The sequence below is a fragment of the Caretta caretta genome, chromosome 23, assembly GCF_965140235.1.
Source record: "Caretta caretta isolate rCarCar2 chromosome 23, rCarCar1.hap1, whole genome shotgun sequence".
Classification (NCBI taxonomy): Eukaryota; Metazoa; Chordata; order Testudines; family Cheloniidae; genus Caretta; species Caretta caretta.
In genome coordinates, this window is record NC_134228.1 from 1,623,632 (window position 1) to 1,638,749 (window position 15,118).

Here is a 15,118-nt window from a genome sequence, read left to right on the forward strand (position 1 = left end):
GGGGGTCAGGGGTCAGCGCGGGGGCGTGGCGCGTGGCCTGGCGGGGTCGGAGGTCACGGGGCGGTCGGAGGGCCCCGCCCGCTTCGCGAGCCGCTCCTGCCCCTCGTAAAATGGCGGCCGCCGGCCGCGGCTGGGTGAGTCTGGTCACGTGATCGGATACCAGCCACCCGCTACCCGCCTCTCTGCCGCCCGTTGCGGGTCGCGTGACAAAGGCCGCCAATCAAATGTGGTAACGGCGGTTACTGACAGCTGCTCTCAGCCACTGGCCGGCTCTTGTGAGGAAGGCGGGAACGGCCGAGCGGAACACCCAATCCGAATGCGAATTGCCCTAGGGGGCGGGATAAGACAGAGCACCGCCTTCTGATTGGTCGTTTTAGAAGCCGTGACACGGCTTTGATTGGCCTTCCGGGCACGAGGCCGGAGCCCTTTCATTGGCCGGGGAAGGCGAGACGCCCTGTGGTACGCTGATGAGGCCGAGGCTGCTTCGTCGAGAGTGGCTCGCGCGGCCAGGGGGCGTGGTCGTTTCTCTCGGCGGGCTCTTGTGGCGGCGGGCGGCGCTGGGAGGCCTGGGCCTGCGGACTCCATCGGTGAGGGTCCGCGGCGGGGCGGCGCCATCGGGCCGCGGGGCCGGGGGGGATCGGGCCGGGCGGTCGGGTCCGCCCTGTGTGACCCACTATGGCCGGGGTCTGGGCGGCGGGGCCGGGCCGCAGCGACCGGGGCCTTCTGGGGGGGCGGGGCTTATCGGGCCCCGCCCCCCGGAGCCCCACATCCGGGTCTTACGGGGGGGGTGGTTGCAGGGCTGCAGCTTTTATTCCCCCCTCTCCCCGGTGTGAGCGGGGCCTGGGGCCCCGTCAGCGCTCCCTGGGGGTGGGGAGGGGGCCTGTTCTCTGCCCCCCGGTGTGTGGGGGGGTCTTTGTTGGGGGGGGCCCGTGGGGAGGCGCTGTGGCCAGGCCTGGCGCCCGTGGCAGGACTTGGCGGCACTGGCAGCTGCCGGGAACCGGGCTGGTGGGCTCCCCTGGTGCTGCGTTGTGGGGGGTCCGTGCCCTAGACCCCAGGCTGTGGCCCCCCCATTAAAGTCTTGGCCCCCCCATTAAAGTCTTGGCCCCCCCATTAAAGTCACAGCCTGCCTCTGCTGAGCATGGCACCGGCGGCCTCGGTTCTGCTGGCGCCTGGGCCCGCTCCTCCTGCGGGCGCTGTGGGGTGGGCGTAACCCCTGCGCCTGGACGAGCCTGGAGCGCGTGGGGTCGCTGCCTCCCGCCCCTCGTGCTCGTCTCTCCCTGGCACTGGGAGCCTCGCAGCCGGTGGCGCCGTTGCACGGTCGCCTCGGGTTACCGTCTCTTCTCCTTAGACCCCGCCGTTGCGAAGGGCCGACGAGGATGGCCGTCCCGGAAACCCGCCCCAATCACACCATCTACATCAACAACCTCAATGAGAAGATCAAGAAGGATGGTGAGCCAGCTCCCAGGGGAGGGAGCTCTTGTCTGCAGCTGGCCGCTGGGCTGAGGGCTAGCGCCAGAGCCCAGCGCTTTGGGGGGGGCCGGGGCGGGGTGTCTGGAGGACCCGCTCTCCCTGCCCCGCTCCTGCTCTCCTCTTGCTGTCTGGCTGAGGAGGACTGAGTGCTGTGGGCTCCCTCTCTCTGACGTGGGGGGTGAGAGCCTCTGTCCGAGGCCACAGGAGTCGCCCGGTCTGCGTCCAGCTCCTCGTCGCGGCAGAGCTCCATCCCTGTCTGATCTGTGTGCCTAACGCTCCGGTTCTCTCCCCTAGAGCTGAAGAAATCCCTCTACGCCATCTTCTCCCAGTTCGGCCAGATCCTGGATATCCTGGTGTCTCGGAGCCTCAAGATGCGGGGTCAAGCCTTCGTCATCTTCAAGGAAATCAGCAGCGCCACCAACGCCTTGAGGTCCATGCAGGGGTTCCCCTTCTACGACAAGCCGATGGTAAGTGCTGCCCTGGGCCGGGGGCGGCCGTCTGGCGGGTGCCGTGGGAACTGCCCGGTCGGCCAGGCTCCCCCTGACAAGCTCTCTCCGCCCCCAGAGGATCCAGTACGCCAAGTCGGACTCCGACATCATCTCGAAAATGAAAGGCACCTACGTGGAGCGCGACCGCAAGCGGGAGAAGAGGAAGCCTAAAGGCCCGGAGACGCCCGTGGTCAAGAAACAAATGCCTGGGGCCGCTGCTCCGGTGGCAGGCGCAGTGCAAGGAGCCGTCCCTGTGAGTAACGTGAGCCGCACCTCTGACGGACGCTGCCCCAGGGCAGTGGCCGGTTGGCAGTCGGCGCGAGGGGCATGGGGCAGCCAGCATGGTCTGTCCCGGGCTGCTCTTGGGAGTCGGGCTGGGTCTGCTGGTTGGCTTCTGTGACTGCCAGGCTTCTGTGGCCAGCGGTGGACTCTGGTGTGAATGCCAGGACTGTGCCCAGGCAGCCCCGCCCCAGGATCTTGCTGTGAAGCTGGGCGTTCGCGCTCTCTCCCATAGGGGATGCCGCCAATGAACCAGGCCCCTCGCATGATGCACCACATGGCAGGCCAGCCTCCATACATGCCCCCTCCGGGTATGATCCCCCCACCCGGTATGACTCCAGGAGGAATCGCGCCAGGGGCCATGCCCCCTCAGCAGATGATGCCTGGCCAGATGCCGCCTACCCAGCCGGTGAGTACGACAGAGCTTGGCCTGGCTCCTGCTCCTTTCCGGCAGCAATGGCCATGTCACATCGGACTCAGTGGTGTGGGGCAAACCTCCGGCTGGGGTTGGGGGTAACAGGCCCTTTCCCCTTCAAGGTACTGACTCCAGTGCCTAGCGGAAGAGAACTCGCAGGCTTGTGTGGGACCCCTCAGGGAGGGGTAAGTCGTCCCCACTGGCTTGTTGCTCACCTCAGCCGGGAAGCCAGAGATGCTGAGTCCCGGGGGACTCCTGTGCATGGAAAGCGGGGGGCCCTTGCCCTGGCAGGGGGAGGGTGGCCTTGCCTGGGCACCGCCCCTGCTGTGTGCGTCTGGCTGGAGCCACCCTGCAGGGTTCTTGGCTCTCTCCTCCGGGCGCCGCTCGCAGCGTCGGGGCTCCCGGCCTGACCCCCGCTCTCTCCCTCGCAGCTCTCTGAGAACCCACCCAATCACATCCTCTTCCTCACCAACCTGCCCGAGGAGACCAACGAGCTGATGCTGTCCATGCTCTTCAATCAGTGAGTGTAGGGCCCTCTGAGGGTGCCGGGAGCGCTGACCGGGGGGCTGATGGGCCGAGGCAGGGGGTGCCAAACCTTGGTGGAAGTGGGTGGCCCGAAGGAGGCGGGGAGCAAGGGGATTGGGAGGCCCAGGGAGCAGGGGTGGGCGCCAGAGCGATCCGGGGGCCTGTCCCCTTTAACAGCCGGATCCTGCCCCTCAGGTTCCCGGGGTTCAAGGAGGTGCGCCTGGTGCCCGGGCGGCACGACATCGCTTTCGTGGAGTTTGATAACGAGGTGCAGGCCGGAGCCGCCCGCGACGCCCTCCAGGGCTTCAAGATCACACAGAGCAACGCCATGAAGATTTCCTTTGCCAAGAAGTGAAGACCCCACCCGGGCCCAGAACTGTCCCTCAGGCCCAGAACTGCCCCTCCCCACTCCCCCCAGTTAGTGTCTGATTGAGCCAGGCCCCCCCCTGTTTTTTTTACCAGTTCCCTGGAAGGTAAGTCTGTCCTCAGGGCCGGCCGGATTTCCAGCCCCAAACTGCCCCCTTCCCCAGAGCCTTGTGAACTGACAGCGGGGAAGTGTCTGACTTGCGTCCCCCCCTGCACGCCGCGCTGCCTGGCTGCTCGGAGTGGGTAAGTGACTCTGGAGCGCCGCCAGCTGGTGATCCCCGTGTCTGCGATGAGCCTGGAGCTGGTTCGTGGCGGGATGGTTGGTACAGGGGGGTGGGGACGGGGGCGGCTAGAGGCAGCGAAAACCCTCCGGAAGCATTGTACCCAGAGTCTGCTGCTCAGACATTGCACCTGGCGCTCTCTGTCCTGTAATAAAAACTTTGTGACCTCCCTGTGACGCGGCTGGGCTGTTCCTGGATGAGTTCCCGGGGGGGCGGGGTGAAATCGCCCGGGTGGATTCTCCACCTGGGAGTCTGATTCCCTTTACCCAGTGTCCTGAGAGGTGGCTCTGAGCCAAGCCCCCTGGCAGGGACTGGGCATTGGCGGGAGCTGACGGGAATTATTACCAACCTGGTGATTGTGAAAATGGTGAATTCTAGCTTTACCCCACCAATATCCCAGGAGCCTTTTGGGGTGGCTTGGGTCTGGACTGAGCAGATTGTCCCTGCCTTCTTTAACACAGAGCCTAGAGATCCCAGGATGCACTGCTGGCTGGAGCATTGCATGCTAGGAAGAGGGTGCCTGGGCGGGGGAGCTGGCCTGTGCCCTGCCAGTCGTGCTCCCAGTGTGGCAGAGGGATCACTGGTGGCCGGGGTTCGACTACCGAGGTCGCCCCCAGAAGTGGCTGGCTGCCTGCCTCCCTCATTGGCTTCAGAGCTAGCCTGTTCACCCCCTCACTGTCCAAGAGGAGCCCGGCAGTTGCTGGGGGTCAGACACTTCCCAGCAGCCCCCCATGGGTGAGACCCGGCCCCTGGCAGAGGTGGGTCTGATGTGTTGAGTCAGAGCATAAGCTCAGAGTACAGGAAACTGGCGGCTGGCAGGAGCTAGTACGGGTGCCACCTGGCTTGAAGTGGGATCCCACCGCTGACACAGGGAGCTTCTGACCTGGGGGGGGGGCGTCAGGGGGCTCCCCTCCTGGCTTCCCCTCTGACATGGGGCGGGGGGGGAGGGGGGTTGGACAGTGCCCCTCACTCTCCTCCCCTTCTCTGGGATCCTGGTGGTACTGCCCCTTCTATGGGCCTCAGCTGTAGGGAGCCGGGCTGGGGACAATGGGCCCAGTATGTTACCCGAGAGCCAGCCCCCTGGCCCCTGCGTCAGCAGCCGGCCCCACTTGCCCTCGCTCCCAGCTTGAGTTTGTGGCACTGGGTTGTTTAAGAAGCGGAGCGGACGGGGGAGAGAATTTGAGCCTGGTGACTTGGTGTCACGGAGTCCCTGGGCGATGCTCTGGACCTGCTCCCCATGAAGCCAGTCAGGACTCTGGGGCAGTCGCCTTTCTGTGAGCAGCCTGTCTTCAGGACACACAGCTCACACAGCTTCCACCTTCCTGGGTCTGACCTCGGAGCATTCAGCCTCCTCTGCCCCTCCGTGCGCTTCCCACAGCGAGTCCGCCCAGGCGAGGCTCCTGGGGAAGCCAGAGGGTCCTGCACCCCAACTTCGCAGTCAGACGGGACTCTCAGCCAGCCAGTAAAACAGAAGGTTTATTAGACGACAGGAACATGGTCTAAAACAGAGCTTGCAGGTGCAGAGAACGGGACCCCTCAGCTGGGTCCATTTTGGGGGGCAGTGAGCCAGACAACCCCGTCTGCCCTTCACTCCATGTCCCCAGCCAGCCCCAAACTGAAACTCCCTCCAGCCCCTCCTCCTCTGGGCTTTGTTCCTTTCCCGGGCCAGGTGGTCACCTGATTCCTTTGTTCTCCAACCCTTCAGCTCTCACCTTGCAGGGGAGAAGGGCCCAGGCCATCAGTTGCCAGGAAACAGGGTGTCGGCCATTCTCTGTGTCCAGACTCCTGCACATACCTGCCCTCTAGGGCTCTGCAAGGATCATACACCCTTACCCCACCCCCTAGATACTTAAGAACTGCCTAGGGGAAACTGAGGCACCCCCACACTATTCAGAGGAAACATTAAGAACAGTCCCACTTCGTCACACTTGGCTGTGCCCCGCTGCCCAGGGATGGGTCTCTGTTTTCCCTCCTCCCGCTCTGAGTGGCCTGGCAAGTTGACACGAAGACTCCTTGTCTGTTGTGGACATGCAGCCCCCTCTGGGGTGGACCAAAGCAGCCGTGCTACGCAGTCGGAGGTGACCAGCCCTATCCTGGGAGAGCCACGAGGCCAGAGCATGGCGGTGCCCCGGCTGGTCTCCAGGATGGGCGTCCCCGAGGACTGGGGGAGCTGGAATTGTCAGAAGGACGCAGGGGCGATGTTCTATCCAAAACCTGGTGCCTGCCGCAGCACAGTCCCCCCCCTACAGCCACGTGTGCGTCAGGGCTGCCTTGTAAGTCCCCTACAGCAGCACGGCCCCCCTTGACTCCGGGCAGGGTGTCCCCTAGCGACAGGCAAAGCTTGGCACTGCCAAGGGGGCCCCCTGCCGAATGAGTGGGCACTGCTCCATCCAGTGGGGTAGCTGCTCCGGGGTCTCCGAAAAGGGCTCAGGGCGGCGACTAGAAACGCAGCCAGGGCGCCTGCCCTCCCTGTGGGGACAGTCTGAGCCTGGGGCAGCTGCATCTTTCCTACCATGGCTAACAGCCGGCTCTGGGCCCGGGCCGCTCTGCTGTGCGCCCTGCTGGGGCTGGTGCAGGGGGGCCGGCAGCTGGGCAAGCTGGCTGAGAAGAAGCTGTGTGCGGATGCCGACTGCAGCCGTAAGCGCACGGGGGGGAGGCTGGGGCAGTGCCAAGGCTAAGGGGCTGCAGACGGGGCTGTGCCCTGGGGGGTGGCAGGCACGGGGGTTGAGGCCGTGGCGCTGGGATGGGGCAGGGCGGGGCCGTGCCATGCTCTGGGGCTGGGGGCAGTGGTGCGGAGACAGGGTGGGGGGGGGGTGGAGGTGCAGTGTCCAGGCCCAGGGATTGACCTCTGTCTGTCGTGTGTGTGTGTGTCGTTCCCCGCCCCCCCCAGATCCAATCTCCATTGCGGTGGCCGTGCAGGATTACATCGCCCCTGACTGCCGCTTCATGACCATCCAGCGCGGGCAGGTCGTCTACGTCTTCTCCAAGCTGAAGGGCCGCGGCCGGCTGTTCTGGGGCGGCAGCGTGAGTGGCTGGAGGCGCGTGGGGGATTTCTTTGGGCGCTGGCCGGCCGGGTGGGGCAAGCGAGAGCTCAGAAACGGGCTCCCTCGGCTCCGCTGGGGCATCAGCCCCTGGTGGAGCAGGAGCCAGGGCCACGCAGAAGGCTGGGCCTGACCCCTGCTTCCCCAAATCACCAGGCCAAGCCAGTCAGCCCCCCAGCACCGCTTCCCATCTCAGCCCAGTGCCCCTCTGCAGGCTGGTGGGCTCCTGTGTGATGTTTGCTGGGGGGCTGGTCCCTGCAGGGCTGGGGGGCTTCATGGGGTGGGGGAGTTTGCCCTGCCCAGGCTGCAGCTCTGTGGTGGAGGGCTGGTGTTGGGGGTGGCACCCCAGGCTAAGCTCCCCCCCAATCTCCTCCCCGCAGGTGCAGGGGGATTATTACGGGGAGCACCCTGCCCGCCTGGGCTTCTTCCCCAGCAGCGTGGTCCAGGAGAGCCAGTACCTGAAGCCAGGGAAGGTGGAGGTCAAAACCGATGTGAGTAGCCGAACCTGCAGCAGGTGGGCACCCAATTACTGCTGGGGGGGGGGGTACCCACACCATGGGGGCTGCCACCATCTGGAGACCATGGCATGCGGGGAGGCTGGCATCTTTGCTCCACCCATAGGGCACTGAGCCCCTGAGATGGGGAAAGACTGCAGGGGTGGCAGATCTGGGGATAGAACCCAGGAGTCCTGGCTCCCCCAGCTCTACCCACTAGTCCCTTCTCCCCTCCCAGAGCTGCGGATAGAACCCAGGTATCCTGGCTCCTAGTTGCCGTCTCCTCTCTCCCCCCTGGTCTAGGACTCCTTCCGCTTGTCTCCCCCGGTGGCCAGTGTCTGATCTCTGCACTCTCTTCCCTTCCAGCAATGGGATTTCTCCTGCCAGTGAGTCCTGCCTTGGCCCCAGCTCCCGGCGCTCGCTTGGATCCCAGCACAGCCGTTTGGGTGCCGCAGCTCCAGTGCTGGGCCCAGGGCCTGGTGCTGAAGTGAATTTCCTTTGCTGTAGCAATAATTCCCCCCGCCCCCGCTGGGTGCTCTGGTCCTGGGGCAGCTCGCTGTAGCTTCACCCTTACTGCTCCCCATCTGGGGCCAGTCCTGAATAAACTCCCATGCAGCAAACCTGCTGGCCCCCGTCTTTCCCTGGGGAGGAAGCAGGAGCAGCGGCTCTCCTAGATGGGGCGAGGTGGGGGAGTTGTTTGCAGCCTCGCCCCAGCTGCCTGGCTTCTTGCTGGCGCAGGCCAGCTGGGCACCTGACTGGCTTGAAAAGTGAGACCCGACTGGCTTGGGGGGGCAGCACCCAGGGGTGCCCTGGGGGTGAAGGGGAGGTTTCCCCAGTGTCCAGCTAGGTGGGGGCACTTGGGAATGTTCCTGTCCCTCCTGCCCCCCCTTGGATGGGGAGGGGGGCTGCCGCAGAGCTGCTGCCGCAGAGTTGGTGCTGGCAGCGCCATCCCCCTGGAGCAGCGGGCTGGAAATAGAATCTCATCCGTACACCCTGCCCCAGATTCTCTGCCGCCCTGCTTGTGCCACGCACCGTGGCCTTCCCCCCCATGGAGCTAGGGCCGGGGGCTCGCCGAAGGGGCTGGGCATGGCTTGGTGAGGGGCATTTCTGATCCCTGCTCCACCCAGGGAGGAGGGGTGGGGCTGTGGGACAAGTGCCAACTAGTTTTATCACCTGCCTTCTCAAAGTGAAAGCACAAGAGTGGCCCCCCAGCGGTCTGGGGGGGAGGCTTTGTTACAGCTGGCAGGCTCAGCAGAGGTGGGGCCTGAAGGAGACAGGGAGGCAGGGTCCTCTCTAGCTCATGGTAGGGGGATTGCTGCAGGGGGGCATGTGGGGGTCTCCCTGGGGCTGCCCTGGCGCTGGGGACAGAGGGTGTCACCCCCTGCACTGCTAATTCACTGTGGGGGTTAGCTAACGCGGTAGCCGAGGGGCCAGCACTGCAGCCCAGGGTCACTGGGACCTTTCAGGCAGCCGCTTGGGCTGCAGATCCCGGCTTCGGCTCTTGGCAGGTGGGCTGAGAGCAGGCTGGAGAACTGGGGGCAAAGGCGGGGGGGGGGAGGGAGGGGCTTCCCTTTAGCTGGTACCTTTCCTCTGCCCCCTGGCTAGCGGGGCTTTGGCCGGGTGAGCGCATGGGTCTCACCTTGCAAAATCTGGAAGGCATCCAAAAAACGGGGATGGGTGGGGTGCAGATTTATGGTGTGTATGACGATAGCACCAAGGAACTTGACCAGCAGTCAGGGTCCTGGGTGCTGCATGGATCCCACCCCAAAATCAGCATCCTGTTGTCCCAGCTGCCCTGACCCAGACCAGAGCCCTGTTGGGCTGGATGCTGAGCCCTACCCCCCGTCTCCGGTTTTCAAGCTCTCTGGCGGCTGATTGCCAGGGGGGTTTGTGGGAACTGCAGGGCCGCGGCTCCCATAAGCAGCTCTCTGGAGCCAGGGCCCTGCCTGGAGCCCTTTTGACTCGGCCCTGGGATCGCCCTGGCACCGTGTCCTGTTTCCAAACACAGGTGACGCGCCCTGCACACGCACCCGGCTTCTTCCTGTTTTTGCTCCTGGTGCAGGGGGGAGACGTGAAGCCCCCGCAGATGTGCTGCGGTGTCCAAAACACCGGGGGGGGGGGGGGGGGGCTCGCGACAGGAAGGGACTGTTCTCTATTAATGCACAACAGGGTGGTGGGTGTGTTGGGCTGGGCAGCATTGACAAATGGTCACACCCAGCGGAGGGGCAGGCCCCAGACCCCGGAGGGAGGGGGTGGGAGTAGTGGGGCTCAGGCCCCAGCCCTGTGGGGGAGGGGTGGGAAGTAGCGGGGCTCAGGCCGAGGCCCCACCAGGTCCCCTGTGTCCAGCAAGGGCCCAGCTCAGCCAGGGTCCCTGGAGCCGCTGGGCAGGGGAGCTGGATTCCCAAGCTCTGGGCAAGGACCCCCCCTTAGCGCATCTCCCCTCCCCAGCTTCTTTTGCCCCACCTCCTCCAGCATGCGGGGCGTGTCCCCCGCTTAGTCCCCGCCCCTGGGGCGGGGCGATGGAGATGGGCCGGGGTATAAACCCCCGCGCGGGGCAGCGCGCCGCGGCTTGGAGCGCAGGGCGCACCGGGGCGCAGCCGGCTTTGGCGACCCCCCGCGGCTCCCCCCTTTGCCCTCCCCGCCAGGGGCGCGGGCCGGACCATGGCCCCCCAAGAGCTGCTGCCCGAGTACGCGCCTGCGCCCCCGGTGCCCCCGCACCGGCCCCCGGCCCGGCCCCCGCCCCGGCCGGATCTGCAGTGCGTCCTGCTGGGGGACGGCGCCGTGGGCAAGACCAGCCTGGCGGTGAGCTACGGCGCCAACGGGTACCCGGCCCGCTACGTGCCCACGGCGCTGGACCGCTTCTCGGGTAGGTCCCGCGGGGGGGCCCTTCTCCGGCCGCGACCCCGCTTCCAGCGCCCGGGGACCTGCCAAGGGGTTTCCCACCCCCTGGAGCGCACGGTCCTTCCCCCCGTCCCCTCGGTGCTCTGCCCGCCCCACTGCCCAGAATGGGACCCCCCCCGGGCTCCTGGGTTCTGTCCCAGCTCTGGGAGGGGAGTGGGGGCTGGTGGTTAGAGCAGGGGGGGCTGGAAGCCAGGACTCCTGGGTTCTCTCCCCAGTTCTGGGAGGGGAGTGGGGGCTGGTGGTTAGAGCAGGGGGGGCTGGAAGCCAGGACTCCTGAGTTCTCTCCCCAGTTCTGGGAGGGGAGTGGGGGCTGGTGGTTAGAGCAGGGGGGGCTGGAAGCCAGGACTCCTGGGTTCTCTCCCCAGTTCTGGGAGGGGAGTGGGGGCTGGTGGTTAGAGCGGGGGGGGCTGGAAGCCGGGACTCCTGGGTTCTATCCCAGCACCGGGGGGACGGGGTAGCGGTTAGAGCAGCGGAGGTGGGTTCTCTCCCAGCTTTGCCACTGACCTGTTTTTGAGAAGCGTAAGGTCCCTGGGGCTGGAGGGGGGGTGGTTGTTGGTGGTCCACGGAGCGTCTGGCTCCAGGGGTAACGGGTCTCTTCCCCTTGCAGCTGTGGTGCAGGTGGACAGCGCCCCTGTGAGGCTGCATCTCTGTGACACGGCGGGGCAGGTAAGGGCCCAGCTGGGAGCTCCCTTTAACCCATTCCCAGCAGCTGGTCAACCCTCGGCACGTCTGAGCAGGTCAGCTCGGGGGGTGCTGGGGAAGTGACGAACCTGCCCAGCTCCCCCTCTGTGGCTCTCTGCCAGCCTCCAGCCCCCTGCGCACCGGGGTTCTGTCCCTGCTCTGGGAGGGGAGTGGGGGCTACTGGTGAGAGCAGGGGGGCTGGGAGCCAGGACTCCTGGGTTCTATTCCTGGCTCAGGGACAGGGCAGGGGGGCTGGGACCCAGGAGGCCTGAGTTCTATTTCCAGATCCACCTCTGACTCCATGTGTGGCCTTGAGGAAGTTGGTTCTCTCCCTGGGCCCCAGCCCACACATCAGGGACACCAGGGTGAGGGCTGGGTGGGTCCATGGGGCTGGCTGGAGGCACTCACTCCCTCCCCTCCCCCCCCCCCAGGACGAGTTTGACACGCTGCGGCGGCTTTGTTACCCCAAGGCGGACGTCTTCCTCCTCTGCTTCAGCGTGGTGGCCCCCACCTCCTTCCAGAACGTGGGGGAGAAGTGGGTGCCGGAGCTGTGCCGGCTGCACCCCACTGCCCCCCTGCTGCTGGTGGGCACCCAGTGCGACCTGCGCCAGGACGTCCAGGTGCTCATCCAGCTGGCCCGGCGCCGGGAAAAGCCGGTAGCCGAGCCGGCGGCCCGGGCGCTGGCCCAGAAAGTGGGGGCCGTGGGCTACGTGGAGTGCTCGGCGCTGACCCAGCAGAACCTCAAGGAGGTGTTCGACACGGCCATCCTTGCGGGGCTGCGGCATGCCGAGGCCCGGGGCCGGCGGGCGCGGAGCACGGCCAGCAAGGTGCGGGCGCTCTCCAAGGCCTGGTGGAAGAAGTACGTCTGTGTGCGGTAGCCGGTGCTCTCCCCCGGGCCACCGTCCCGCTGAGAACAGGCAACTCGATCCAGGCGTGGATTCAAGAGCCTCCGGGCTGCTGCTGAACTGGGTGTTTGCTGGCAGGATGGAGACGGCCCCATGCCATGCGGGTGGCTGTGCCGGGCTCCAGACGCCCCCACCCTGCTCCATGTGGGTTGTGCTCCTGGGCTGCCGATCTGCATGGCCCCCCCAATCCGGGGCAGTGTTCTGGCTCCACAAAGGCCTGCAGGGTCCGAATTCAAAGCAGGGCTGGTTCCCTGCTGTGGGGGGAGCCAGAATCTCATCCCTCAAGCTGCCCCCCTTTAGGACAGTCTGTCTTGGGGAGCCCTGGGGCTTTGACCCCTGCCTGGGCTAGGGGTGGGGGAGAATCCCTCCTAGCACAGCCCCTTTTGCAGAGGATTTTGGTTTGCATGGGGCAGGGAGTGAACCGCTGCAGGAGGGTCGCCCCACTGGACTGGGGAGGCGCAGAACCCCCTCAACTGCCCTGGTCCGGCCCCACAGCTGGGTTTAAATCCTTCCCCCTTGCTGGGCACTTTGTGGAAGGGAATGGCCGGAGCACGGGGGGTGCAATGCACCGTGGCCGCCCTGCCCGTATTGTGGGGGGCTCAGCCGGGCCCTCCCTCCCCCCAGCGGCCTTTCCAGCCAGGACCCTGGCTCTGGCCAGCTGCAGCCGTGGACCAGAGCTTCCCGTGTGTGCAGCAGGCTGAGGGGCCCGTCTCTGGGGGTCTGCGCCCGCTCCGGGACCCTCCCCTGCCTGCTGCTATCTTTGCACTAGTATAAAAACATCCCTGGCCGAAAGGGGGTTTTCCCCAGGGTCCCCTCCCACCCCATGGCATGGGGACCCCAGGAGAAATCCCCTTTCGCCCCCTCCTGAGGCCTTAACCCCTTCTGTGCCAGCCATGTCCTTGGGTGTCCTGTGCCCTCCCACTGGGAGCAGGGTGGGGGGCTGTGGGCTGTATGGGGGGACTGGCTTCAGGCAGCCGGCAAAGGGCAAATGGGTGATTTTATCCCCTTCAGGCGGTGCAGGAACCTGGCTTCCCTATGGGGAGGGGGAGCTGAGATCTATTTCCCCCTACTCCGGCATCAGCATGGTCCCCCCAGTTGGCTGGGGGGGGCGGGGGTGTGCTGCTGAACTGCCCCTCGCCCCCATAACTGCCCCTAGCTCTGCCCCAGGGCTGCTGGTTTCTGATCCCGGTTGGGGGTGGGTGTCAGCTGCTGTTGTGATAACCCTGGGCAAAGCCAGGGGTCTGTCTGTCTGTCTGTCTGTCTGTCCGTCCATCCGTCTGTTCTTTCTTTTTTTAAAATGTCTTGAGCCAATAAAGTTTCTGTCCCCGTTGCAAACGCTGGGGGAGCTCCCAGGGGAGCTGCTGTGTGGGGGGAGCCGAGCGCTGGGGGAGGTCGATCAGGGCTTTGAACGGGGGATTACGGAACAGTCTGCAAAGGCCCCTCCCCCCTGACCTGAGCCTAGTGTCCCCGTGACACTGGGCACTGCCCAGACCCAGGGAGATCTCAGCACCCCCATCACACCGGGCGCTGCCCAGACCCCGACTGAGATCAGGGCCCCCTCGTGCAACATTTGGCAAAGATGCCCAGGGAGCTCCCCGCTGCAGACCTCAGGGACTGGGCCAAGCTGGCCCTGCCAGCCTGGATTAGAGCTGGAAGTTGACCCCCGCCCTGAGTCCCAGCCCTGCTGGTGGAAGGGACCCCCCGGCTCTAGCTGGGCCCCGTGGGCAGAGGGCTGCTCGTGCCCTGGGCTGGGGAACCACCGGTGCCCTATGCGGTGCGGGTGCTGGCCCGAAGAGCTGGGGGCACCAGGGCTCTCTGTGCCACCTGCTGCCCCTCCCCTGGGGAAGGCCCCTTGGGGCGTCCCTGCGGGTGAGAGCCGGCAGGTCCCTGATAACCAGCCGCCCGTGTTTTCCCAGGGTGGGTGACTGGTTAGACCAGGAAGGGAGGGCAGCGCCGGGGGGTGGGGAAGCAGCTCTTGTGCTCCAGGGTGGGAAGGAGCCAGTGACTTCAGGGCCAGGAAGGGAGAGAACCCAGGAGTCCTGGCTCCCCCTCTCCCCATCTCACCACTGCCAGATGCCTCTCTCAGTTCACTTCTGTTCCCTTGAGCCCGTAGCCAGGGGGACCCGGGGCCTAGCGCCGGGCTGAGCAGGACCAGCCAGCGGGTGCCAGTCTGCCGGGGTTCCCTGATGGGGAGAGACTGAGCTCTGTATCGGGGCTCCAGGGGACCATGACTGTCACTCCACACCTAGTGCCGGCAGCCCCTTGGGGAGGAGGGCCAGGAATAGTGGTTAGAGCAGGGGGCTGGGAGCCAGGACTCCTGGGTTCCTTCTGTTCGAGCTCTGGAGGGGGGGGTCCACTGGTTAGAGCAGGGGGCTAGGAGCCAGGACTCCTGGGTTCTGCCCCAGCTCTGGGAGCGGGGTGGGGTACACAGTGCAGGGCAGAGGCTGCCCCCTGGGGGTGGGGAGGGGATGTTGGTCACGTTCCTGTTGCTGCCCTTCCCCTGCTGTGGTCCCTGCTTGAAGCTGGTGGCTGCAGCTGGCTCTTATCAGCGGCTCCCGCCCTGCCATAAAGCTCAGGAGGGGAGCAGACCCGACAGCACCAGAGCCTGGACAAAGGGCGCTGGGGCCTCTTCTGCCCCAAGGACGGGGCGTGGGGCTGCACTTTGCCTGACATGCCCCACCTCAGAGCTGGCTGCATCCCTCTGCCAGGGCCGCTTCAGACCCTGGAAGTGGGGGAGAGAGACTGTGCAGCGGCTGAGGTCTCTGGGTGGCCAGCTGGGGATTCATGGCAGTCGGGGGCATGTGGGAGGGGGGGAGAAATCAGAAATCTGCCCCATCTCTGCCCCCTTGCTCAGCACCCCCCTCCCCCACCCCATGGCTGTCGGGCCTGGGCGGACTTTCCTGGAACCCGGATGATTTGATTCCTCTGGGCAAGCCCCACTTCCCTTGCGGAAAACAGGAATCTGGGATGCGGCGCTGGAAAACCCCGCCTGACGGGAACCCGGCCGGCTAGGGGGGCAGCTGGGTTAGGGGCCGGGATCTCAATGGAGCAGGGCCAGCAGCCCCTAGCCAGGGATCTGGCCCCAGACCCTTAACCAACAGCATCAACTGTGGGAAAAGCCCAGGGCCTGGCTCCCACCCTCCCTGGTTCTAACCACTAGACCCCACTCCCCTCCCAGTGCACGGGAGAGAACCCAGGAGTCCTGGCTCCCAGCCCCCCAGCTCTAACCACTAGACCCCACTCCTCTCCCAGAGCTGGGAGAGAACCCAGGA

At 65.9% G+C, this 15,118-nt stretch overlaps 3 protein-coding genes across 5 annotated transcripts; all 3 read left to right on the top strand.

Moving 5' to 3' along the window:
• Window positions 1–431: 431 nt before the first annotated feature.
• Window positions 432–3,997, top strand: SNRPA (small nuclear ribonucleoprotein polypeptide A). 2 transcript variants are annotated; one of them, XM_048832843.2, is made up of 7 exons: window positions 432–587; window positions 1,349–1,449; window positions 1,765–1,937; window positions 2,035–2,211; window positions 2,473–2,646; window positions 3,084–3,172; window positions 3,373–3,997. In XM_048832843.2, exons 2-7 carry the CDS (start codon window positions 1,377–1,379, stop codon window positions 3,530–3,532), a joined length of 846 nt encoding a protein of 281 aa, XP_048688800.1. In that variant the 5' UTR covers window positions 432–587; window positions 1,349–1,376; the 3' UTR covers window positions 3,533–3,997. The 2 variants fall into 2 exon arrangements, with proteins under 2 accessions (XP_048688800.1, XP_074978541.1); XM_075122440.1 differs by lacking the exon at window positions 432–587 and having other exon boundaries at window positions 937–1,449.
• Window positions 3,998–6,166: 2,169 nt separating this feature from the next.
• Window positions 6,167–7,979, top strand: MIA (MIA SH3 domain containing). Of its 2 annotated transcripts, none has more exons than XM_048832844.2 (4): window positions 6,167–6,461; window positions 6,715–6,848; window positions 7,246–7,379; window positions 7,726–7,979. In XM_048832844.2, the coding sequence occupies exons 1-4, from the start codon at window positions 6,338–6,340 to the stop codon at window positions 7,919–7,921; spliced, it is 588 nt and encodes a 195-aa protein (XP_048688801.1). In that variant the 5' UTR covers window positions 6,167–6,337; the 3' UTR covers window positions 7,922–7,979. The 2 variants fall into 2 exon arrangements, with proteins under 2 accessions (XP_048688801.1, XP_048688802.1); XM_048832845.2 differs by having other exon boundaries at window positions 6,187–6,461; window positions 7,246–7,356.
• A 1,686-nt stretch (window positions 7,980–9,665) lies between these two features.
• LOC125628089 (rho-related GTP-binding protein RhoU) lies at window positions 9,666–13,181 on the top strand. The gene is made up of 3 exons (XM_048832839.2): window positions 9,666–10,225; window positions 10,868–10,926; window positions 11,373–13,181. The coding sequence occupies exons 1-3, from the start codon at window positions 10,021–10,023 to the stop codon at window positions 11,817–11,819; spliced, it is 711 nt and encodes a 236-aa protein (XP_048688796.2). The 5' UTR covers window positions 9,666–10,020; the 3' UTR covers window positions 11,820–13,181.
• Window positions 13,182–15,118: the final 1,937 nt, after the last annotated feature.